The 26575-nt window shown below is 47.6% G+C and overlaps 1 protein-coding gene across 3 annotated transcripts in view; it reads right to left on the bottom strand.

The window, feature by feature from the left end:
* LOC139576766 (tetratricopeptide repeat protein 28-like) overlaps positions 1-26575 on the bottom strand; it is a 335467-nt gene that overhangs the window by 64498 nt on the left and 244394 nt on the right. For all 3 annotated transcript variants that reach the window (XM_071403202.1, XM_071403203.1, XM_071403204.1), the window contains 2 exons: positions 23974-24246; positions 23122-23252 (listed from right to left, as the gene is read on the bottom strand). In XM_071403202.1, coding sequence (XP_071259303.1) covers positions 23122-23252; positions 23974-24246 — 404 coding nt within the window. The remainder of the gene's footprint in view (positions 1-23121; positions 23253-23973; positions 24247-26575) is intronic.

The following is a 26575-nucleotide window of genomic DNA, read 5'->3' as shown; positions in this document are numbered from 1 at the left end:
CTCTCTCTCTCTCTAAATCTCTCTCTCTCTCTTTCTCTACATCTCTCTCTCTCTCTCTACATCTTTCTCTATCTACATCTCTCCCCCTCTCTCTCTCTGTGTTTGCACACTGGTATGGATCCTCTGGGAGCCACCATTATATCAGCCAAATGACTGCCTCTCTGCCATATCAAAACCTTCTGTTTTTTAAGCAGGCAGTAAGCTGTGCTCTGCCAAGCGGGGGTACATACAGCTGTGGCTGACTGCTCCCCCTCTCTCACCACACACAGCAGTGTGCAGCTCTCTGTGGGGGGCAATTCTCACAGTGGGCAATAAACCAAGCGTGGTCCATGTAAGTTACCCTCATTAGGGCATTTGCTAGACAAAATAAATATACATTTGACCACGTTGCTACCACCCTCAAAACAAAAAACATTTTCAACATTTGTTCATACTATTATCTCACTATTATTATCATCATCATGGTCATCGTCAGGGCTGGGGTCGATCCCATTTTAATTCAGGAAGTGAATCAAAATAAAAATCCCAATTGTTCCAGCAGCATTACCTGTGTGACCTCCAGGCATCAGATACATGAAGCCAGTGGGCTGGGAGCATGATACGTCCTTAGCCTCCTCAGAACACACAGGATTGATTGTTCACAAAGGCCAGTGCCTGGGTAAGAACACTCGTCACAGCATCTCCACTTTCACACTGGCGAGACATAGAGACGCGTGCATCCATGCACACACACACACACACACACACACACACACACACACACACACACACACACACACACACACACACACACACACACACACACACACACACACACACACACACACACACACACACACACACACACACACACAGGCAGTAACATTCACACAATCACACAAACACACACACACACACACACACAGGCAGTAACATTCACACGCAGGCAGGCAGTAACATTCACACAAACACAGGGACTCACAAGTCTGCTGTGTACACACACACTCTTTCAGTAGTTTCCTACATGCTCTGCCCTGGCGCATGCCCATTTATTTTCCTGAAATGTGGGTAGCCTTGTGCAATTGTGCCAAGCAAATGAGGGATCATTTGTGGTCACACAAGAGTCAGTCCCAGAATATACTGTATTCACTCACTCACACACACACAACACACATTCACATACAGACACATATTGTACACACATAGCAACACACAAACATATGTGTCCCAGCCGACTACAGGCCCCTAATAGGCCGCTCCATAGCTGTGTGTCTGTCTGTGTGAGTGTGTCTGTGTGAGTGTGTGTGTGTGATGCGTGTCTGTGTGAGTGTGTGTGTGTGTGTGTGTGTGATGCGTATCTGTGTGAGTGTGTATGTGTGTGATGCGTGTCTGTGTGAGTGTGTGTGTGTGATGCGTGTCTGTGTGAGTGTGTGTGTGTGATGCGTGTCTGTGTGAGTGTGTGTGTGTGATGCGTGTCTGTGTGAGTGAGTGTGTGTGATGCGTGTCTGTGTGAGTGTGTGTGTGATGCGTGTCTGTGTGAGTGTGTGTGTGTGATGCGTGTCTGTGTGAGTGTGTGTGTGTGATGCGTGTCTGTGTGAGTGTGTGTGATGTAACCCTCTGATAATTCGCTAGACAAAACAAGAGGAAGGGGTTGTTGGAAATTGCAGAGTGCTGGGTGAGGAAGTGAGAGAGGGTGGGAGAGGGTGGAAGAGGGTAGGAGAGGGTAGGAGAGGGTGGGAGAGGGTGGGAGAGGGTGGGAGAGGTTGAGAGAGGGTGAGAGAGGGTGGGAGAGGGTGGGAGAGGGTAGGAGAGGGTAGCAGGGTAGAAGGGAAGCACCTCCATATTCCCCCTACCTCCCCTCCTCTATCTCAGTCCTCTCAGGGCAGGGTGGCAACATTGTTCAACTGCAAGCGGAAGCCCTGTGTGACTGTAACCTCTGGTCGAACAGGAACGATACGGTGGGCACATCGGGGGAAGCTAAGTGGCCCGAATTGAGAGCATGCTAGATACCACCTAGCTAGCTCGCAGAGAAAAGCTCAGCTGCTGCCCTGCTGTTTGTTCTTTTGGTAAATGATAATGTCCATGGTGTAATGGGATAGCTGGGTAATGTCTGTAGATCAGTGAAGACAGCTGACGTTGCCATGGAGGGGGAAGGGGACGTGGCTGGGAACTTAGAATTCTATTTGAAATCCAGCACAGAAGGAAAGACAACCAATCTCTGACCGTCAAAGCAAAGTCAATACAATCATTTCTGGTGAACAGGGGTCGTACTTGGTAAATTACACTGTTATTTTATTCAGTAACATCGTTTTTGCGGTAAACATTTAAGGCCTTTTAACTAAGCATCTATCTACCAAATGTAGCTCGGACAGATAGGATATTGTGCTGTGTTGTGATGTGTACATTAGCTGACTCCTTGCTTTAACACTGATGGGGTTAACTTGAACGGCAGGGGTGACATGGATAAATGTGGTCAGCAAAGGGTACGCTTATCCAAACCCTCCTACCAGCCCTCTACCATGTGGGCTAGAGACATTTCATGAAAAAGCGAGAGAGAGAGAGAGAGAGAGAGAAGTTCAGTTCACTCAGGATTCCCGGTGAGTATAGGAAAGAGGAGGACTATACAACACATAACGGCAGCTATAAGGGAAGGTAAGAAACAGTTGATATAAAACAGAATTTACCACATCCATCCATTAAAAACTAATTAGCAGTTGCTATGGCTGCGTGCCGGGTCTGAAGACAGAACAAGGAACTATATTTAGCATCCAGGGCCTCAGCCGGCATCTAAAAGCATCCAGGAAACCAGTCCAAGGACGTCACACTACAGGGTTACTCAAGGGCATTACAGAAACCATGGTGATCCTACTAGGTCTGGAAAGCATTACCTGTCACCCAATACGGTAGTACAAAGCAAGACTAACATACACAACTACAGAATACACTTCCATTACAAAAAAGGGTACAGACTACAGAGAGAATGACAATTAGAGAGTTTGAAAGAAACGGAGAACGAGATAGAGAGGAGAGAAATAGAGACAAAGGGGGAGATGAGAGAGGCATACATGTAGGTCAGATGTGAAGGCCCTGATCAATATGTCCTGTAGCCTAGTGCCGACTGCTGAGAGACAGACAGACACAGACAGACAGACAGACAGACAGACAGACAGACAGACAGACAGACAGACAGACAGACACAGAGACAGACAGACAGACAGACAGACAGACAGACAGACAGACAGACAGACAGACAGACAGACAGACAGACAGACAGACAGACAGACAGACAGACAGACAGACAGACAGACAGTGATAGGAATGAAGATTGACGGCCCACAGGTACATTCATACACCGGCTCTTATTCTGCCCCAGTCTCTGAGATACATGAGTGAGAGCTTTAATGCAGCTCTCTGAAATCCATCCACAATAACAAACTCCTCAAGTTGAATAGGTTTAGACAGACACTCAGACCCAATCAGATCTCAGTGAAATTGTGAGAGGCACCACTCCCTTAGATTCATTTGTTTTAACTTGGTTTTTCCATGGTGACTTGAGGGGTGAGGTCGAGGGAGAGCTAGAGTGTGTCTGGAGCCAGGTAGACAGAGAGAGAGAGGGAGGGGGGAGAGAGAGAGAATGGGAGGGGGGGGGGGAAAGGGGGGGAGACTATTTGCACATTGTTACAACACTGGATACAGACATAATATGACATTTGAAATGTCTTTATTCTTTTGGAAATTTTGTGTGTGTGTTTACTGTTAATTTTTGTATTGTTTATTTCACTTTTGTTTATTATCTATTTCACTTGCTTTAGCAATGTAAACATATGCTTCCCATGTTAATAAAGCCCCAGAAATTGAAATTGAGACAGAGAGCGAGAGAGAGAGAGAGAGAGAGAGAGAGAGAGGGCAACCAGTGAAGAACAAACACCATTGTAAATACAACCCATATTTATGTTAATTTATTTTCCCTTTTGTACTTTAACTATTTGCACATCGTTACAACAATGTCTATAGACATAATATGACATTTTAAATGCCTCTATTCCTTTGGAACTTTGTGAGTGTAATGTTCACTGTTCATTTTTTATAGTTTTTTTCACTTTTGTTTATTATCTATTTCATTTGCTTTGGCAATGTAATCATATGTTTCCCATGCCAATAAAGCCCTTTGAATTGAATTGAGCGAGAGGGGGGAGAGAGCAAGAGAAGGAGGGAGAGAGAGAGAGAGAGAGAGAGAGAGAGTGGAGGGACATGGATAAATGATGAGGAGAGAAGGAAAGGTTGTTTACAGTAAACGCAACCAAATCCATCTCTCGTCTTCTCCTGTCCTGTCTTCTTCTTCCTCTCCTCTGTGATATCTAAAAAACACTTTATCTAGCCCTAAGGAAACAGAGTGCGTGTGTGGCTGAAGGGAGGTTTAAATGCGCTGGTGCCTCTTTCCTCCTCGGACTCACTTGGTCCCAGCTCAATCAGCCGCAGAGAGCTGGGCGTGGAGCGGGGCTGAGGTATGGGGTCTCTGATGGTTAAGGAAATAGATTGGTGACAGGTAAGGGTACAAGCAGCAAATTCCCTTTCCACCTCTAAGATACAAGGCCCTTGTAAAAACGACTATTGTTCATATCCAGGTGTGTCCGTCTCAGAGTTAACATGGCACTTCTGCTTACCAGTCCTACTCTTTATCCTTAGCGCCTCACATCCAGGCTCTGAGCACAGCACCCATCACACAGCAGCCTCAGTCAGAACCCCCTCTGATAAACCTCCAAAGCCAAACTCCAACATGTCTGACACTGACTCTGGCCATGCTCTCTCTGAAGTGTTGGGTAAATAAATCCCCAATGACATGCAGTGGAGAGAGACAGAGAGACAGAGAGACAGAGAGAGAGAGAGAGAGAGAGAGAGAGAGAGAGAGAGAGAGAGAGAGAGAGAGAGAGAGAGAGAGAGAGAGAGAGAGAGAGAGAGAGAGAGAGAGAGAGAGAGAGAGAGAGAGAGAGAGAGAGAGAGAGAGAGAGAGAGAGAGACATGGCTGTGGCTGGGCTCAGCAGACAGACAGACGAGCCGTTTAAATCCCCTCTCCCTCTGTGCCTTTATTCCCCAAATGTAATTATGGGCCTGGCGAGCCCCGGTTGTCAGGCAGGCTGAGGCTGTAGAGACAGCCCAGAGCCCAAAGCCCTGCAGCACAGTACAGTAGCAACCCCATCAGACAGCACACTGTCTGTCTCAGTGGGAGTAGGGGACAGGAAGCTACAGGGACATCTTCAACACCATGCCACCTGCCTGTTCAACGACCTCAGCCTCTCAGCCACACCAGGTTAACCCAATACTTTCGGTGCTGCAGGGGCTCAGTGAGCCGACGCCACTGGTCACACAGATCAAGGAAAGAGGATCTCAGCACTTGGCTGTACTATCAGACAGCTTCCAAGGAACAGAAACACCACCAGCTGCTCACAGGAGGCAGATTTAAGAGCTAAGCAAGCCGTGTGCGAGGGGAGCATGGTGCGGTAAGCTTCCCCAGTAGTCAGCTATAGGCCAGGGGAACAATCCCAGAAGGAATCCCAGCAACATTCTATTCCATGTAGACACATGCACCACACATCTCCCTCCTGACTGGGGGGTCCAGATTAGTGAGGAAATAGGAAGGGCTTGGTGGGGGGAGAGATGAAACACAAAAATCGTTTAATTTGCTTTTTGCTGCCAAATGTTCCTGAGGCGGTGCAACTGGAGTGACATCGGTGTCTTTCATTCATCGCGGAGTACAGAAAAAGGGAAAGGCACAGAAGATGAAAGAGAGCCGACAATAATGGCAGAGGAGAGATCTATCTGTGGGGACGGGGAGGCAGGCAGCAGGTTGTGGGGTGGGGGCAGGGTGGGGGGATAAACGGTGCTTTTAAGCAGACAGTGCGCTTACGAGTAGCGGGCTCCAGCTATGAGCGTGCACCACAAGGCTCTGATTGACAGGGAGGGTAAACGGCTGCTAGCGGGGGGCCCTGATTGTATTTCTACCTTGCGGTCCCCGTCCCTGGGCCCTGGCAGAGAGAGCCACAGCCTGTCCTAAGGGGTGGGGGATTGATTGCCCTTACAGCCCTTCAGACACAAATTTAGTTGGGCAACTTGAGCAACCACCCCAGGACTAGAGCAACACTGTGAGTTAGAACTGCTATAGGCTCCTAAACACCCCAGTGTCTCCGTAGACACAGCTACACCGCTCAGACAACAGCACTCAGAGAGAGACACACAGAGAGGGTGGGAGAACTGAGAGAGAGAGAGAGAGAGAGAGAGAGAGAGAGAGAGAGAGAGAGAGAGAGAGAGAGAGAGAGAGAGAGAGAGAGAGAGAGAGAGAGAGAGAGAGAGAGAGAGAGAGAGAGAGAGAGAGAGAGAGAGAGAGAGAAAAGGGGAGAAAAATAGTGACAGAAAGGGTTTGGAGAGAGAGGGGGAGGCCGAGAGCGTGGAGAGAAAGAGAGGGGGGACATGTTTACCAAACACTCTGCAGGGACGGTGTTGGAATTTAAAGGCCTGATTTTTCTGGAATGCTTGTTGTGTTCAGGTCACGCAATGTAAGCAGAGGGATTTGCCAGTGTAGGAGGAACACTTGGCTCTGCTTACCTCTCCCCCTCTACTCTCAATTCAGCTCTGCTTAGTGAAGGGTCTGCTGTCTGGGAGGAGCGTTGGGATTGGGAAAACCTTGTTGAGTTTTTTCACCACTCTGCACTGGAAGTGTCTGTGTGTTTCAACGATGAGAGACCTAAAGCCCTGTTTTAATTTACTTCACCCATTCCAGGGTGAATATGATGAAGAAAACACTACTCCTGTTTTGGTGACTATATGGATGTGTGTGTGTCAGATTGGCTTCTTGATGTTCGAGTGAGAGCAAAGTAGAAATCAGAGCCATGCCCAAGGAGTGACCAGACCAACTGGAAGAGTCATAACATGACAGTCACAACCCTAGACGAGAGGATGGTTGGAGAGGAACAAAGAGAAGGAGAGGAGGACGGAGAAAGGGTGGGAGAGAGGGAGGGGTGGACGGAGGGAGGGTGGGAAAGAGGGAGAGGTGGACGGAGGGAGGGTGGGAGAGGGGGAGAGGTGGACGGAGGGAGGGTGGGAGAGGGGGAGAGGTGGACGGAGGGAGGGTGGGAGAGGGGGAGGTGGACGGAGGGAGGGAGAGAGGGAGAGGTGGACGGTGGGAGGGTGGGAGAGGTGGACGGAGGGAGGGTGGGAGAGGTGGAGAGGTGGACGGAGGGAGGGTGGGAGAGGGGGAGAGGTGGACGGAGGGAGGGTGGGAGAGGGGGAGAGGTGGACGGAGGGAGGGTGGGAGAGGGGGAGAGGTGGACGGAGGGAGGGAGGGAGAGAGGGAGAGGTGGACGGAGGGAGGGTGGGAGAGGTGGACGGAGGGAGGGTGGGAGAGGTGGACGGAGGGAGGGTGGGAGAGGTGGACGGAGGGACAGGGGGAGAGGTGGAGGACTAGCAGTGCAGCCGAGCCAACACCAACATCTAGTACATGAGTCATACCACATCTGGCCCAGCACCAGGCTGAGGTGGACTGGAACTAGAGCCCAATCCCATGGTAGCACTATGCTGGGATGGGATCCTTATTTTGTCTGCAAATATTTGAACAGAGTTGCTCTCGCTGAGCTGGTAGAAGAGGCTAAGTACAGTAGAACTGCACAGAAACAGAAACCCAGGGATCAGTGGACTACTATTTGTGTTTTGTGGTGTTTACAGAGAAATACTGCATTACATACATGTAACCACAGCCCACCTGTTGTACAGCAGCTTCACAACCTGCACATGCTGGTGAAATATACAGCTACTTACATTCTTCCTCTCAAGACACTCCAGGACTCCAACACTGCAGAGATAATAACCAGGAAATGGTTTCACTCGCATAACTCCTTTCAACACACACGTGCGCACACACACACACACACACACACACACACACACACACACGCATATAAAGATGACACAGAAAAAGACATCTTTTGTCTGCTGAGCGCTGATGAAAAGCTACCCACTGAGAACTTCAATCACTTGTGAAAATGAGTTGGAGACGTGCTGAAACCCCGGCAGTGTCATTAGGCCTGTCTGTCACTCTGCTGGGGCGCTGGGGGAGCAGCCGTTGGCCTCCTCTCTGTCTCCTCTCTGTCTCTCTGCCTCTCTCCTCCTCTCTGCCTCCTCTCTGTCTCCTCTCTGCCTCTCTCCTCCTCTCAGCCTCCTCTCTGTCTCTCTCCTCCTCTCAGCCTCCTCTCTGTCTCTCTGCCTCTCTCCTCCTCTCAGCCTCCTCTCTGTCTCTCTCCTCCTCTCAGCCTCCTCTCTGTCTCTCTCCTCCTCTCTGTCTCTCTCCTCCTCTCAGCCTCCTCTCTGTCTCTCTGCCTCTCTCCTCCTCTCTGCCTCCTCTCTGTCTCTCTGCCTCTCTCCTCCTCTCTGCCTCCTCTCTGTCTCTCTGCCTCTCTCCTCCTCTCTGCCTCCTCTCTGTCGCTCTGCCTCTCTCCTCCTCTCTGTCTCTCTGCCTCTCTCCTCCTCTCTGCCTCCTCTCTGCCCCTCTCCTCCTCTCTGCCTCCTCTCTCTCTCTTCCTCTCTCCTCCTCCCTGCCTCCTCTCTCTCTCTCTGCCCCTCTCTGTCTCCCCTCTGCCTCCTTTATGCCTCTTCACCTGCCAAGGCCTTCCTTGGGGGGACCAGGGGGAGGACCTAGGGGGACCAGGGGGAGGAGCTACGGGAGCCAGGGGGAGGGGCCTCTGGATTCTACTCTGCTACTGGAATAATTAAATGAAATCAAATCCTAATGAAGCTGTATGAGGGGTGGTGTGTATGTAGAGTACATAACCCCCCTGAAGGCTCATCCATTCAGACAGACAGCATGCATATTCAGTGATATGCATATTCACTGCGATATTATGCATATGATGTTGCCACACATGCATGCACGCAAGTGAGCACACTCACGCATACACACACCCTGCTGTAAGCCCCAGAGTGCCATCAGGAAATGGAGAGAGGGAGAGAGGCTGATGAGATTGGCCTCTGTGGAGCCAGTGTTTTTCTCATCATTAACTCTTCAGAGGATCACACAACCTAATCACACTAAGCCTCTCTGAAAGACAATGAAGTCACAGACGTGCCCATGCACATATCCATAGAGGAATCACACACACATACAATCACACACATCCTTTATTGATGTCACGTGTTAAATCCTTCAGACGAGTCCCGTAGAGAAAACAGAGAAGACCATTGTGTTGTTGAGAGTCTCCCCTTTCCATAGTGGGGTCATATTAGTGTGTAGCTCAAACGGACGCTACAGACAGAAGTTGGCACATCAGCGATACCAACTTCAGACGAGTCCTGTGTCACTTGTGGGGTTCGTAGAGCAAAACGGAGAACTCCATCGTTCTCCAGGCGGCAGGTAGCCTAGTGGTTAGAGCGTTGGGCCAGTAACCGAAAGGTTGCAAGATTGAATCCCCGAGCTGACAAGGTAAAAATCTGTTGTTCTGTCCCTGAACAAGGCAGTTAACCCACTGTTCCTAGGCCGTCATTGTGAATAAGAATTTGTTCTTAACGGACTTGCCTAGTTAAATAAAGGTTACATTTAAAAAATATATAATAATCGTGTTCGTGAGAAACTCCCATACCATATAGGGCTCATAATAGTTTATAGGACAAACTGTTTTTTGGGAGGTCTGACAAACACAGCTGTAGCTCGGCCACCTTCCACGGGGAAGGCCGACGTAGCGGATGTGGTGGATTGAGACGCAGAACATGCAATATCTCTGGGTTCAACTGACACATTTTGATGGGGATTTTTGTATTATGTTACTTAGGTGTGTCAATAGGTTCTTAAGGACTAAAGAAGGATTTTTAAGCCTTGAGACAATTGAGACATGGATTGGGCAAGACAAAATATTTAAGTGTCTTTGAACAGGGTATGGTAATAGGTGCCAGGCGCACCGATTTGTGTCAAGAACTGCAACGCTGCTGGGTTTGAGGCTGTTCTGAGGGAAAAATTGTGGTGGGGGAGGGGTGAAACAAATAATTAAGAAGGTATTCCTAATGGTTGGTATACTCAGTGTACAGTTAACTATAGTATAAACACTGTAGCGAAAAGAAAACGACATTATATACTATAATGTTTTATTATCTTTGACATAGAAGTGGAGGCTTTCTCCTTGAGGAAACCTACTGGAGAAATACTAATTTTGATTTTTCCATTAAAAAAATTGTTTTTCCCATAACCTGTAGTAAGGTTCAGAGCTTCTGCTCTTTACTAGACAATATGGTCTGTACTTGGTATGTAGGTTTCTCACTTATGGGTGGCACAAATTGGGAAATGGGGGAGGGGAATGGGAAGGGTATATGCAAATTCGATACTGTAAGTATTTACTTTAGTTTAAAAAAGTATAGTGTTTTTGAGGACATTACTGTAGTGTTTACTACAGTGTTTTTTTTTAGGCTAATAATGTAGTATTTACTATAGTATTCTACAGTATACTACAACATTCTACTGTAAGTAATACAGTGGGGAGAACAAGTATTTGATACACTGCCGATTTTGCAGGTTTTCCTACTTACAAAGCATGTAGAGGTCTGTAATTTTTATCATAGGTACACTTCAACTATGAGAGACGGAATCTAAAACAAAAATCCAGAAAATTACATTGTATGATTTTTAAGTAATTAATTTGCATTTTATTGCATGACATAAGTATTTGATACATCAGAAAAGCAGAACTTAATATTTGGTACAGAAACCTTTGTTTGCAATTACAGAGATCATACGTTTCCTGTAGTTCTTGACTAGGTTTGCACACACTGCAGCAGGGATTTTGGCCCACTCCTCCCTACAGATCTTCTCCAGATCCTTCAGGTTTCGGGGCTGTCGCTGGGCAATACGGACTTTCAGCTCCCTCCAAAGATTTTCTATTGGGTTCAGGTCTGGAGACTGGCTAGGCCACTCCAGGACCTTGAGATGCTTCTTACGGAGCCACTCCTTAGTTGCCATGGCTGTGTGTTTCGTGTCGTTGTCATGCTGGAAGACCCAGCCACGACCCATCTTCAATGCTCTTACTGAGGGAAGGAGGTTGTTGGCCAAGATCTCGCGATACATGGCCCCATCCATCCTCCCCTCAATACGGTGCAGTCGTCCTGTCCCCTTTGCAGAAAAGCATCCCCAAAGAATGATGTTTCAACCTCCATGCTTCACGGTTGGGATGGTGTTCTTGGGGTTGTACTCATACTTCTTCTTCCTCCAAACACGGCGAGTGGAGTTAGACCAAAAAGCTCTATTTTTGTCTCATCAGACCACATGACCTTCTCCCATTCCTCCTCTGGATCATCCAGATGGTCATTGGCAAACTTCAGACAGGCCTGGACATGCACTGGCTTAAGCAGGGGGACCTTGCGTGCGCTGCAGGATTTTAATCCATGACGGCGTAGTGTGTTACTAATGGTTTTCTTTGAGACTGTGGTCCCAGCTCTCTTCAGGTCATTGACCAGGTCCTGCCGTGTAGTTCTGGGCTGATCCCTCACCTTCCTCATGATCATTGATGCCCCACGAGGTGAAATCTTGCATGGAGCCCCAGACCGAGGGTGATTGACCGTCATCTTGAACTTCTTCCATTTTCTAATAATTGCGCCAACAGTTGTTTCCTTCTCACCAAGCTGCTTGCCTATTGTCCTGTAGCCCATCCCAGCCTTGTGCAGGTCTACAATTTTATCCCTGATGTCCTTACACAGCTCTCTGGTCTTGGCCATTGTGGAGAGGTTGGAATCTGTTTGATTGAGTGTGTGGACAGGTGTCTTTTATACAGGTAACGAGTTCAAACAGGTGCAGTTAATACAGGTAATGAGTGGAGAACAGGAGGGCTTCTTAAAGAAAAACTAACAGGTCTGTGAGAGCCGGAATTCTTACTGGTTGGTAGGTGATCAAATACTTATGTCATGCAATAAAATGCAAATTAATTATTTAAAAATCATACAATGTGATTTTCTGGATTTTTGTTTTAGATTCCGTCTCTCACAGTTGAAGTGTACCTATGATAAAAATTACAGACCTCTACATGCTTTGTAAGTAGGAAAACCTGCAAAATCGGCAGTGTATCAAATACTTGTTCTCCCCACTGTATATGATTGAGTGTTACTATAGTGCGTAGTATAGTATTTTACAGCATACTACAGTTTATTCCTGAGTGGCGCAGTGGTCTAAGGCACTGCATCTCAGTGCTAGAGGCGTCACTACAGACACCCTGGTTCGATTCCAGGCTGTATCACAACCGGTCCTGATTGGGAGTCCCATACGGCGGAGCACAATTGGACTAGTGTCGTCCGGGTTTGGCCAGTGTAGGCCGTCATTGTAAATAAGAATTTGTTCTTAACTGGCTTGCATGGTTAAATAAAAAAATTAAATGCACTATAGAATTCTATAGTAAGTACTGTCGTCTTATATTGTAAACATGTGGCGGTCTATAAACAAAAGCTTCTCGCTAAGTACAAACACACACAAAAACACATGCATCTCACTCTCATGGTGACTATGATTTATGATAAGAGAGCCATATCAGTGGCACCATCAGTACGGTGGACATTACTGCTACAAGCACAAAACAGCAATCCAAGGAGTCTCCGATCAATGAGTGTGTATGTGCACTTGTGGTGTGCGTGTGTGTAAATGATCTTCGTAATAGAGTGTGTGTTTGTAAGTGACCAGATTGCTGTGTGAGAGGCAGAGCAGAAGCCATTCCTATATGTTTCCCATCCCCTAATAAAATGCAGTACTTTCATTTCAATCACTTGGGACCTCGTATATTCTCCCCATTTTATTTCCTTTTGTTAGCATTTTCCACACAGGCACATTCCACCAAAACATCATCCACGAGCGAGAGCGAGAGAGAGAGAGAAGGGAGGGTTGGTTTGAATACTGTGCCACAGAGCAAGGAATACTGATGCAGCTGTAGCTGGGGACAAAAACTAAAGAGACGGAAAAAGAGAGGGAGGGAGGGAGGGAGGGGGAGAGAGAGAGAGAGAGAGAGAGAGAGAGAGAGAGAGAGAGAGAGAGAGAGAGAGAGAGAGAGAGAGAGAGAGAGAGAGAGAGAGAGAGAGAGAGAGAGAGAGAGAGAGAGAGAGAGAGAGAGAGAGAGAGAGAGAGAGAGAGAGAGAGAGAAAATCAACGAGTTGAAGGAGTTGGTGTGTATACAGGGAGAGCTGTACAGGGTGGTGAAGGGTGCTATAGCCAAATCGTGGAACAGCAATTCCTCTCTTTGTTTTATGTCAGGGAGTCTTGCAAAAGACCATTTCCTCACCCAGCAAAAATGCAGTCTCCCACGTCCCTCAGTGTGCAGCAGCTATATATAATGCACACATCAAACGCTGCGAGCTGCTCTGACCTCACTTTCTGGTAGCCCTGCGGCTTCCTCATACTACAGGAGTATGTTCCACACAGGACCTATCACACACACACACACACACACACACACACACACACACACACACACACACACACACACACACACACACACACACACACACACACACACACACACACACACACACACACACACACACACACACACACACACACACACTTCACGTCCACCGATCCTTCTGAATTCCACTAACTCTCTGAGGGGAAACTCATCACATACTAACAGAAAGAGGAGGAGAGCAACAGAGCACTGAGCTTGGAGAAAACCTTGAAGATGTACAGAGAGAGAAGGGGAAGGGGTGGATAGGAGGGATGGCCATTAGCCTATACTGTATCTAGTTTCAGAGAAGAAGGGGGAGCAGAAGTCCACACATATCAGCAGTGAGAAGAGAAACTCCCTCCTTTGTCTGCAGCACTGCTATCTGGACTCTGTCCACCGTGCTGTGTGTTTCTCTAACATATTAACCTTATCAATGGCCCAGCCTGGTCAATTCAAAGCCATTTGAGTGCCTTTATGCATCACTATAGTGAATGTCTCAAAAGGGACCATGGTTGTTGCAGGGCTAGAACCAGTTTTTGGCCACGTCTAGAATCGATAACCATTTACACACAGTCACAGTGACTAATCAAGGCCAGTAATTGTTCCAATAAGTACAATCAGGGCAAGACTAGAGCAGTGCCCAGAGGACACGGTTGCTTTTCTGCTTTGGCTGTCCCTGACCTCTGACCCTAGCTCCTAATCACCAATCACCATGCAGCTTTCAGCCTGTATTAACGGACCAAGAATACATACAGAAAGTATTCACACCCTTAGATTTTTTTCCACATTTTGTTGAGTTACAAAGTGGGATTAAACTGGATTCAATTGTACTTTTTTGTCAACGATCTACACAGAAAACTCTGTAATGTCAATAATATATTATGATTAGATAAGTATTCAACCCCCTGAGTTAATACATGTTAGAATCACCTTTGGAAGTGATTACGGCTGTGAGTCTTTCTGGGTAAGTCGTATAGGAGCTTTCCACACCTGGATTGTACAATATTTTCCCATTAATCTTTTCAAAATTCTTCAGGTTCTGTCAAGTTGGTTGTTGATCATTGCTAGACAGCCATTTTCAAGTCTGCCGTAGATTTTCAAGCCGATTTAAGGCAAAACTGTAAGGCCAATAAGGACCATTCAACGTCGTCTTGGTAAGCAACTCCAGTGTAGATTTGGCATTGTTTTAAGTTATATGAAGAGTGGTACTCAAGTGACGTGTTGTGTTGGATTTGGCCCAAACATAACACTTTGTATAACACATTTTTTGCAGTATTACTTTAGTGTCTTATTGCAAACAGGATGCATGTTTTGGAATATTTGTATTCTGTACAGGCTTCCTTCTTTTCACTGTCCTTCGTGTTAGTATTGTGGAGTAACTACAATGTTGTTGATCCATCCTCAGTTAGCTCCTATTACAGCCATTAGACTCTTAAAATCTTAAAATCAACATTGGCTGCTGCATTTATGGTTGAATCTGTGCTTGAAATTCACTGCTCGACTGAGGGACCTTCCAGATAATTGTGTGTGTGTGTGGGGTACAGAGATGGGGTAGTCATTTAAAAATCATGTTAAACACCATTATTGCACACATAGAGTCCATACAACTTATTATGTGACTTGTCAAGCACATTTTTACTCCTGAACTTATTAAGGCTTGTCATAACAAAAGGGTATGAATACTTATTGACTCAAGACATTTCAGCTTTTCATTTGTAATTCATTTGTAAACATTTCTAAAAACATAATTCCACTTTGACCTTTTGAGGTTTTGTGTGTAGGCCAGTGACACAACATTCCAATGTTTTATTCATTTTAAATTCAGGCTGTAACACAACAAAATGTGGGAAAAGTCCAAACTGGCAGTTAGGAATATGTTTTATATCTGGTTGGTTAAGGGCAGTAGTAGTGTGCATTACATCTCAGCATCTCCCTTATCACAACAGTGCTGGTGACATGATTAATAGATATAGTCTTGTTTCGCAGGTCAGATCAATTCTCTCCAGTCCAGTGATATGGGTCTCTGTGTTAGTGAGTATCCAAGGAGCCATTTTACACTGCTGGGCTAGAAATAGGTCTTACACTAACTAAATCAAACCTATCCCTCTCCCCTGAGACAACTATAAAAAGAGTACACACACATCTCTGCACACATACTCACTAACACACATACAGTACACACACATACATACACACTCATATGCTCCCCTCCCTCCCTCCCATTATACCTCCCCCCTCTGTCTCTCTCTCTCTCCCTTTCCCTGTCTCCTCCCCCTCCCCTACTTCTCTCTTCCCCTCTCTCCTCTTTCTCCTTCATTAAAATGGACTTCCTAAAGCCTCCATTCGTCTTGCTGACAGCTCCACTATCGATCGGCCTGGAGCGAGAGGATGCAGTTCCAGGGCTTTAAATGGCTCTTTGGTCAGGCTGGAAGAGGGCTGGACCTTGGCCGGAGGGGGAGAGGGGGCGGGGGAGGGGGGAGGAGGAGTGGAGGGGCGAGCTGGAGAAAACAACCATGTTCCCACATCAGCTATACACCTTAGAGTGGGAGGTCTCCCATCACCCTGTACTCTACTGTAGATACCTGCTTCACTTTGACAGCCCTTACATCTTCTTGTACTGTAGCTGACCACTCAAAATGAACCTGTTGGATCAGCATAAGGTTTGGATATCATGACCGCCCTATACATTTGACATATTGCTGAAGAGGCCAAGAGAGCGAGGGGTGATCACACAGTTAACAAGTATGACTCAGAATCCAGTATGAATCCCTTCAAATCACTGCAGAGGATCAGCTAGGCACAGCGTTGTAGAGCCAGGAGATGAGGAAACCTGTTAGGACTTGTTCCATTGGGTCACAGTGAAGTGGCACCCCTACAAGCCCCTGGCATTCATGCTATAATATGCCCCAAAGAATGTGGGCCCAGAAAGTCTGGCAGACTGTAGAAACCACGCCGAGAACATAAGCAACACATGGGAGAGCAGGTTTCAATTGGCCACGCTGACGCACAATTCATTTCCATCAAACCCATCTGAAGTAACTTTCCGCTGGCTGACGTCTTCAATGGGCCTCCATCTCTTATCGTCAGCTGGTATCGAGGGAAGATGAGTTGTCACTTTCCTTCTTGATCCCTCCCTCCGCGTGACAGCAAATTCCTCTGCCAAGATTGATGATTGGAAGTTTGATTTTCCCAATGATTAAAATATCTGCGGTGCAGTCGCTGCCGTGTCGTGGAAGCCCCACAGAGAGTGAGTTTCATCCCCCTGCCTACAACCCCCCTCCCCCATCACCCTGATGAGCACCACGTGTGTGTCAGGGATTGTCATCTATAATCATAGAGCGCAGGACAACAACGCCAGTCAGCAGGAGGGAGTCTCCCATGACACTGTCTATTTGTTCTCTAATCTGTGCCTCTGAATTGTCATTGATTGCAGCAGCTAGGGAGAGAAAATAGACAAGGTGTAATATTCAAGACAAATTACTCCACTTCCCAGTTGCGAGGAGCAGTTCAATCTAAATAAAGCCAGACAGCGCTTAGAGACAGACACTGTTAGAGTGGGCATTAAACAACAGCGCTTTGACCCCTACGTATCGACGCTATGACGCAGCCTCTATGTGTGTACTCAGCTGATATGTGTATCAGCCCATTCAAACAGCACGGCTATACACAGTACAGAATCATTTAGTAGTGGAATGCACTGGTGCTTTCTAGGGGGCACCATAACGCAAAGAGAGGCTCCATCACCTGGAGAGAGAAAAGAAAGGGGGAGAGAGACGGAGAGATGGAGACAGGGAGGAAAGGACAGAAAAGGATATAGAGGGAGGGGGGGATAGGCTGAAGGAGATGTGAGGTAGCATGAGGGAGGGAGTGTGGGAAAGACAAAGGGAGGGTGAAGTAGTGAAGAAAAAGAGGGAACGAGAGGGTACTGGAGGGGGAAGAGAGGACGGGCAGAGGAGAGGGAGGGATGAGGGTGCAGAGAGGCAGAGAGCAGTAGTCGATATAAAGCCACTCATTCATCTCTCTGACAGCACTCCAAGTGCCCCACTGGAGGAGACACTGCTGCGTCACCTACAATGCAGCAAATACAGAGCACACACACACACACAACACACAAATACACATTTACAACTCTACACTTTACAGCACACATACACACACACACAGGGCACACACACTCACACTCACACACAGTACTTTCCAGGGAGCCTGCTCCAAGCCTACATTCTGGGTCAATAGTACCTTGTGGGGTGGGGCAAAATCAGTAAATACACTTTCACACCGTAACCTGCTCACTCTCACACACAACACAGCCACAGGCCATAACCACACACACACATACACACACACACTGCTGATTAGATAAGGCTGTGTGCTGCAACAATAAAACGAAGAGCAATAAATCCCCAGTAGCAGCCTGAAGCTAGATGGTTCATACCAACCTGCCTGCACTGAGGACAACGGGACAAATCACACGACAATCTAACATTCATTCACCTCCACAATCCATACAAACCACATCCCTACAGTCCATTTAGTGACTGCTGTTGTGAGATACTCTACTGTCTGATGCTGGGGCTTACAGCCTTTATGCTCATCTTTTTGTTTAGCTAATGATCACACACACAGCCCTGTTTCCCTCTCCTTACTGGTCACGGCCCATTGGCTGTTCTCAGCTGTACATCTTCCATGATTCACGTCTAAGTGCGTCGGTGTAGAGCAGCTCTGACTCACTGGGCCGAGGAGAGGAGAGCAGAGACAGGCTGGCTGTGTGTCATTACAGTACACCAGGATAGATGGACCACATGCAGGCTACAGTGGCTTCAAATACAGTACATTCACCAGGGGCTGAGCCCTAGCACAATGAGACTGGAGGAAACAGACACTTATTTATGTGGAGCTAGGCTAATGTCTGTGGTGGTGTTGTCTTGCTAGACCCATACATAGGGACTGTCTAGGCTGCTCTATGACGTCTGTGGATACAGGGGGAAAGACGGGTACTTGCACCAACTTGATTTGTCACCCTTTTGCCCAATCCCCTCCCCCTTCTCCCCAAGCTGGGCCAACTCTATAAATGAACCCCCTAATCACCCCCAAATCCTCCTTTTCAATCAGCAGAGAAGGGACGGGGGGAGCGAGGCATGACAGGGAGAGGAAAGGGACATGGGTGCCAGGCCCTCCCCCTGCCTCCCCCTATTAGAGCAGGCCCCATAAAGGAAGCGGAGGCACCAGGCCCCTAATGATTCCTTAATTATCCCCCTCCTCAGCTGCAGCGCTGACAAACACTGACTAACCCTGACCCTGACACCAGGAACACCCACCAGGCCCGCCACGGCACTCCTCCACACACACCTCCCATTTGCAGGCCCCTCTCTCCTCTCACCTCTCCTCTCTCCCCTCTCCTCTCCCCTCTCCTCTCTCCTCTCCCCTCTCCCCTCTCCTCTCTCCCCTCTCCTCTCCTCTCTACCCCTCCTCTCCTTTCTCCCCTCTCCTCTCCTCTCTCCTCTCTCCCCTCTCCTCTCCTCTCTCCCCTCTCCCCTCTCCTCTCCCCTCTCCCCTCTCCTCTCCTCTCTCCCCTCTCTCCTCTCCTCTCTCCCCTCTCCCCTCCCCTCTCTCCTCTCCTCTCCTTTCTCCCCTCCTCTCCCCTCCCCTCTCCCCTCTCCTCTCTCCTCTCCTCTCTCCCCTCTCCCCTCTCCTCTCTCCTCTTCCATAACCCTCCCCTAACTTCCCCATTAAGCCAGCTGGACAGTGGGAGGGCCTAGATGATCCATGTCACCTAGAGAGTAATGGGTTAAGTTAGTTTGTAGGAATTCCTTTTAGCAGATCAAGCAAAGGAAAAGACAAAGAGTAGACAAACAGGCAGATAGAGGTGGGAGGAGTAGAGATGTTCTATAGGGAGAAAGTTAGAAACTGTAGACCCCAATGGGAAAAAAACATTGCTCTCCCCTACCTAACCTCTATAGCTGTGTTTATGATTTCCATTGCCGTTGGGGGAGCCAGCAGCAGAGCTGCAGCATAATCTCCTTTTAACATCACAGGGTAACGTAATTACAGAGTGTACCATCGCCAGCCCGCCTCAGTTTCTCCTAAATACTCACACCCCAAATTAGGGGTTACCTCTCTCAAGCCAACACTACTATTTCAGACTAGGACGTCACATGCAAAGGAGAGGAGAGGAGAGGAGAGGAGAGGAGAGGAGAGGAGAGGAGAGGAGAGGAGAGGAGAGGAGAGGAGAGGAGAGGAGAGGAGAGGAGAGGAGAGGAGAGGAGAGGAGAGTTTTACCATCAGAGTGTGTCAGGAGAATAACACGAAGGGAGAATAACATGAAGCTGTTCAGTTAGACAGTTGCTAAGAAGAGACAGAGTAGACAAGGTGGGGCCACATTAACCTACTGTATGGAAGGACTTGGCAGGGCCACATATGGCTGGATAGAGGAGAGACTGTGTTTATGTTATATCTCCAGAATACCTGACAGCTGAAAGTCTGCTAAAGATATTTCCAAAGGCTGCAAGTTAAGAAAAACACAAACTCTGTGGTCAGTGTGACCTCACTGCACTACAGCTCAGAGCGAGTCACGGTCGCGGATGACAGAACGCTGCACTCCAGGAGCCATTTCCAGGTTCCCCCTCTCCTCTCACAGAGAACTCTAGCAGCTTTTAAACCGCCCATCCCACTCTCTGTTTCCTTCCATTTCCTAACACAACCACACAGTCCACAAAGCCAATTATACCATAATTCCCTTCAAGATTTTCCATCTTTAAGAGCAGTAATCATTTGAAACCATAGGAAAGCTGTACAAGCTTGCAGAAAACAGGGACTTTGGTCACAATCATACAGTAGAGTAAGTGGAAAGTGAATAAGTCATAATGGCCGGCACAGTGGTCAGAAGCATTATGTATGATTAAGGCCAGTGACCAGGTAGTAGACATGAGGGGTGGTCGGTGGCAGCAGCAGCAGCGTCCGGTCAGGGCAAAGCATTAGGAGATGAAAGAGAGGTGCACTACTCCTCTACTGATAAAAACAGGATCCAATTACTGCTGGTGATTTATGGAGAATGTTCTCAGGAACATCTCTGTCTTCTGTCTCTCTCTGCTGCTCCATCACAGCCACAGCCAGGCCAGGCTGCACGACACTGCATTGTACTGGGTAAAGGCTAGTAGTAGTAGTACTATAGCAATACTGGAGTAATACAGTAGAATAGCAGTATAATGTGTATGTGAGAAAACCACCTACTCTGGGGAGAACTACCTGCACTGGGGTAAAGTAAAGAGTATAATTACTAATACAATACTTACTCGGAGGGCTATGTGTTTCAAAATACAGAAATCTTCCACGTATGATGCTCATACTGTATGATGTAAAATGCATCATATGTGGATGATTTCTGTATTCTGAAAGTTACATATCTTGAAAACTTGATTGCTGACATGCAAAACATGTTGAGACTATATCAACAATGGACTAATGAAACAAATACCAAAAGATAGTTTTTGGGGTGGAGTTGTCCTTTGAAGCTAAGCTCCGCGATAGGCGAAACAGCATCACTGGCCGCCACAGGCGCATTTGTTATAGTTTTTGTTTGAAGGAAATCAGCATCCAGCATCGTGGTGAGAAAGGTTTTGGGTACATACTTTGCTGTTCTATCGCACGTGCAATGACGTCTGAGGGGAAGAAATGTGTTTTTTATTGTAATATTGACGTGGCAGTTTCACCGTTATGGATTGCAGCTTTAAATACACCTCACCCTAACACTACTGTATCTTAACCTGTGTGCATGACAGGCATATAGGTCTAGGCCTACTGATGGCTGTGGTCTCATACCGACACCTCTGTGTCTATATATCTGGAGATATTTGTCTGAGAAATGTGAGGGGGCCTCTGGCCGTTAGCTGTAGCTTTGCCCTTCGCCTTTTAAACCACCCATCCCATTCTCTCTTTCCTTTCATTTCTCTCCCCCTCTCTAACACAACCCCACAGTACATCCACATACCACAATTCCCTTCAAGATTTCCCATCTTTCCCATCTTTAAGAGCAGTAAACTGGAGTGATTAAACGTCTCCTGATATCTGGGAAAACAAACAGTTGAAGCGGCCGGGGAGGGGCTGGCGGGGAGGATAAGAGACTGGGGAAGCAGGGAGGGATAGGGGAAGCAGGAGGGTACGGGGGGAAGCAGGGAGGGATGGGGAAGCAGGGAGGGATGGGGGGAAGCAGGGGTGTACGGGGGAAGCAGGGGCATTCTTCTCTCTGAGCTGGGTGATGGGAGCTGTGCAAGAACAAATTCCTGTCACCCCCCCACAAACACCACAGAGGTCAGGCAAGGTCAGAGGTCAGAAAGAGAGAGAAAAAAAGACAGAGACAGACAGAGAGAAAGAAACTTGCCCATTATCTCACTCTCTGGCCCTCCCTCCTCCTCCGTTTACCTTCCCTCATGCTCTACCTCTATTTTTTTTCTCTCTCCTTCATCTGTTGTTTTTTTCTCCCTCCCTCATCTGTTGTTTTTTTCTCCCTCCCTCATCTGTTGTTTTTTTCTCCCTCCCTCATCTGTTGTTTTTTTCTCCCTCCCTCATCTGTTGTTTTTTTCTTCCTCCCTCATCTGTTGTTTTTTTCTCCCTCCCTCATCTGTTGTTTTTTTCTTCCTCCCTCATCTGTTGTTTTTTTCTCTCTCCTTCATCTGTTGTTTTTTTCTCTCTCCCTCATCTGTTGTTTTTTTCTCTCTCCTTCATCTGTTGTTTTTTTCTTCCTCCCTCATCTGTTGTTTTTTTATCCCTCCCTCATCTGTTGTTTTTTTCTCCCTCCCTCATCTGTTATTTTTTTCTCTCTCCCTCATCTGTTGTTTTTTTCTCCCTCCCTCATCTGTTGTTTTTTTCTCTCTCTCTCATGTTATTTTTTTCTCCCTCCCTCATCTGTTGTTTTTTTCTCTCTCCCTCATCTGTTGTTTTTTCTCTCTCCCTCATCTGTTTTTTTTTTCTCTCTCGTCCTTCTGTTTTTGTCTTTCTCCCTCCCTCATCTGTTGTTTTTTTCTCTCTCCCTCATCTGTTGTTTTTTTCTCTCTCCCTCATCTGTTGTTTTTTTCTCCCTCCCTCATCTGTTGTTTTTTTCTCTCTCGTCCTTCTGTTTTTGTCTTTCTCCCTCTATTTCATATCCAAACAGCTTAATCTGTGCAAATTACATTCCTTAAGTAGCATACGTTGCCAAAACCCCAGTTTTACTGAAACATGAACAGGATAAATATATGCATAATATCTGCATAAATGTTTTGCATTGATAACGAGGAGCACAAGCTGTTACTTAAAGCCCTCCCATTGGTCTCTCCACCTCTCTCTCCCTCGCTTCGTCACCTTCATTTGTTCTCCTAACCCACTTTCCACCCCTCTCTCTCTCTCTGACGGGAGAACCAGCAGCAGAGCATTCCTGCCTTTCAGTCTTACCCTTGATTCACCCTCTGAACAACCAAGACAGAGGAGAGGAAAGCTGCAGGACACACCACTATTACAACCACTAACGGAAGCAGAGAAAAGACACCAGCCATCCATTCCCCACATGCCCTCACCCCTCCTTCTATAGCAGAAGATAACCTAAAACTACATGATAGATTTACCTTACATACTACCACCTGGAAAAGATCAGCAAAAACTCCCAGGAGTATTAGGTAGAGGACAGAGTGAGCTGTGGGCCCTGTGTGTCTCAGTCTCTTACCTCCCTGTCCTTGAGCTTCATGGCCAGGACCAGCTGGTGGCGATGGTTAGTCAGGGCCTCGCGGTAGTTCCCTTTGGAGAAGAATGCTGAGCCCAGGTTACCATGGGCACGACATTCACCTGTTTGGTCACCTGGAGATGAGGAGAGCAGAGAGAAGAGAGGACAAGTAAGGGAAGGTCACTCCAGGACAGGATAGAACAGGACAGAAAACAATGTACTCTATACAATTCCTCTGAGATCATAATCAATACCTTTTAACTTTCAATACAATCATCTGTATCCTTGTTTGTTTACCACTCAGGTTATGTACAGTACAACCGGAAAGTCACAACTAAATGTGCTGTCATTCAGTGTAGGGTGGGTCTTCACAGGGCAGTCCCGGTCCTCTACCATCTTAGAGCAGTGATGCAGTGATGCGATGGAGCTCCTTGACACTGACATCCCATTATGTCCTTAAATGGAGCGCTGGGCATTCTAAGCTGCTGTACAGACAAAGCTCCACAGTAGAGAGAGCAGCTAACTGACTGACAGACAGACTGCAGGTCGACCTGCTAGACCTGATCTCCAGGCCCCAGTGGGGTGAGGGAGAGGCCTTATTATATCTGACAGACAGGCCCCCCAGACTGGGCCAGAGCCAGGCTCTCTACCTGATAACCACAGCGCTCTGCTCCACTCCAGACCCTTCTCATGCTGCTCTGCTCTGCCCACTCATGTGTCAAACTGTGTGGGGCCAGGAGAGTCCAGCCAATCTGGGCTGCCTCACACACACACACAGTAACTCAGAGACACCCACATACACACAGATAAGAACAGACATACACACACATATAAACACACACTCTTGTCTCTTACCTAGTGTTTTGGAGACCTCCAGGTCTTGCTGCATGTATCCGGTGCTCTTCTCGGTATTGCCCAGGGACCAGTGGGCACTGCTGAGGGCTGAGAAGACGGAGCCGCGCAGCTTGAGGCTGCAGGTGCCGATCTTTAACGCGGACTCCAGTACCACCACGGAGGCGTTATGGTGGGCCGCTGTCAGCAGCTCTTGACCAATCACTGACACCACCACGAACGGACTCTTGTCCAGTTTCATCTTCTGCAGCTGCTGGTAGGTGGGTTCCAGTGACTCTGTGTGGAGGGAGGGAGGGGGGGGGGGGGGGGGGGGTCATGATGAGAAGAACTGGATTCATTCAGATAGCTTTTTTGCATTCCTTTCAGTTTCATGGACTACACAATGTGCTCCATAGCTCACCAACAATGACTGTATGCAGCTTCGGTAAATTACTGCACATTAGCCATGTTGATTTGTTCACCTGAATATGTTGCAAGATGAAAAATCTCAAAAGCTCCATCTAAACTCATCCCAGTCCTAGTGCATCTAGTGTGTTTCAGGGAGAGCAATCCCTGGGTCTTTTATCGAGCTTGTCTGACTGATGGCCTTAGAACATAGATTTCACTGACAACATCACAACAAGACAAGCAAATGAATACACCATTGACAGGTTTAACTACTATAGACAATTTAATCTCGGGAAAATTCAAACACCACTATATAAAAACGTTGTGTTTACACATCCTCTGACAGCTCTGCTGCGAGGCAGCAGAGTGAAATTATACTGCTTTGAAATGATATTGCAGTTGGAGAGAGAAGAGAAGCCTGAGTGGGTTTTGAGGGCTGCTGGGTGTTAAAAGTGATGGTGAACATGCTGCTGGTAACTCAGGGGACAGAGGCAGAGGAATGCGGAGAGGAGACACACGAGGTGACCTCTGGGAAGGCTGAAAATGCACACAATGACATAAATCAATGGTGGGCCACGCAGGCTTTTGGGATCCACAGCCCCTCTAGTTTACTGAGCCAGCCAGACAGACAGACAGACAGACAGACAGCCAGCCAGACAGCCCGCTGGCAGACTACAGCCTTGGCAGCAGACTGGGGCTGACAAGGAGGGGGATGGGAACAGGGGTGACATCTTATGTATGTGTGTGCGTGTGTGTACTGTATGTGTGAGTGTGTGTACTGTATGTGTGAGTGTGTGTACTGTATGTGAGTGCAAGTGTGTGTACATGAAGGGGGATGGGGAATAACTATACTCATGCCCCTTGTGCAAATATTTTTTGCAGAGTTGCAGAGGTCAACTCCTCTCCCACAGAGGTTTTTCTGTAGTACTGTACCTGCACAAGGCAGATCATGACTGCAGTCAGGTGTACTATACACCTGTTACTATATCAGTAATACCCATGCACTTAAAGACCATGACACTCATTGGACAAATAACAAAATACACATGAACACTACCTGAATAGCCCGGTACCAAGCCACCCACTTGGAATCTAATATTCACCACACACAATATGAAATACATCTCCAGCTCCACACAAGCCCTCAAAAATAGAATTGATGATGTTCTTTCAAGAGCATCACTCGTTTTCCAGCGGTTGGAAGAATGTAGCGCTGGCAGAGGCGGCGTGTGCATATCATATGCATTCATAGCTGGTAATTGCATTTAAAGTGACACACAGAGTGGTGTCATAAATCAAACATTGAAATACCAGTAAAAAGTGTCATGGCTGCTGGATCCATAAACAGGTAGTTAGGGCAACGCCAGTGACAGCCCTGCACTGCAGTGTCTCACACACATCAGGGGAAAGAGCAGGAACAGACACTCACGCACGCACGCACGCGCGCGCACGCACGCACGCACGCACGCTCACGCACGCACGCACGCACGCACGCACGCACGCACGCACGCACACACACACACACACACACACACACACACACACACACACACACACACACACACACACACACACACACACAGAGTTTATTAGGTACACCCATCTAGTACCGTTGACACCAGACAGGATGGGGCAATGGACTCATGCTGCTTACGCCAAACCCTGACTCTGCCAGCAGCCATGAGATCAGCACGATGAAACAGGAACCGGGATTTGCCGGACCAGGCAATGTTTTTCCACTCCTCAATTGTCCAGTGTTGGTGATCGCGTGCCCACTGGAGCTGCTTCTTCCTGTCTTTAGCTGATAGGAGTGGTGTGGTGGTCTGCTGCAATAGCCCATCCGGATCCGAGTTGTGCGTTCTGAGATGCCGTTCTGCACACCACTGTTGTACTGCTCCGGTATTTGCCTGTTTGTGGCCCGCCTGTTATTTTGCACGATTCTTTCCATTCTCCTTCGACCTCTCACCAACGGACTGCTGCTGACTGGATGTTTTAGGTTTGTTGCACCATTCTCTGTAAACCCTAGACACTGTCGTGCGTGAAAAGCCCAGGAGCCCGGCCGTTTCTGAGATACTGGAACCGGCGAGCCTGGCACCGACGATCATACCACGCTCAACGTCACTTATGCCACTTGTTTTGCCCCCTTTAACATTCAATCAAACAGTTCATGAACGCCTCGACGCCTCGATGCATATTGGGGTGAATGTGACACGTCATG

This window comes from Salvelinus alpinus, chromosome 5, assembly GCF_045679555.1.
Source record: "Salvelinus alpinus chromosome 5, SLU_Salpinus.1, whole genome shotgun sequence".
Classification (NCBI taxonomy): domain Eukaryota; kingdom Metazoa; phylum Chordata; class Actinopteri; order Salmoniformes; family Salmonidae; genus Salvelinus; species Salvelinus alpinus.
This window is presented reverse-complemented; position numbering and strand designations above follow the sequence as displayed.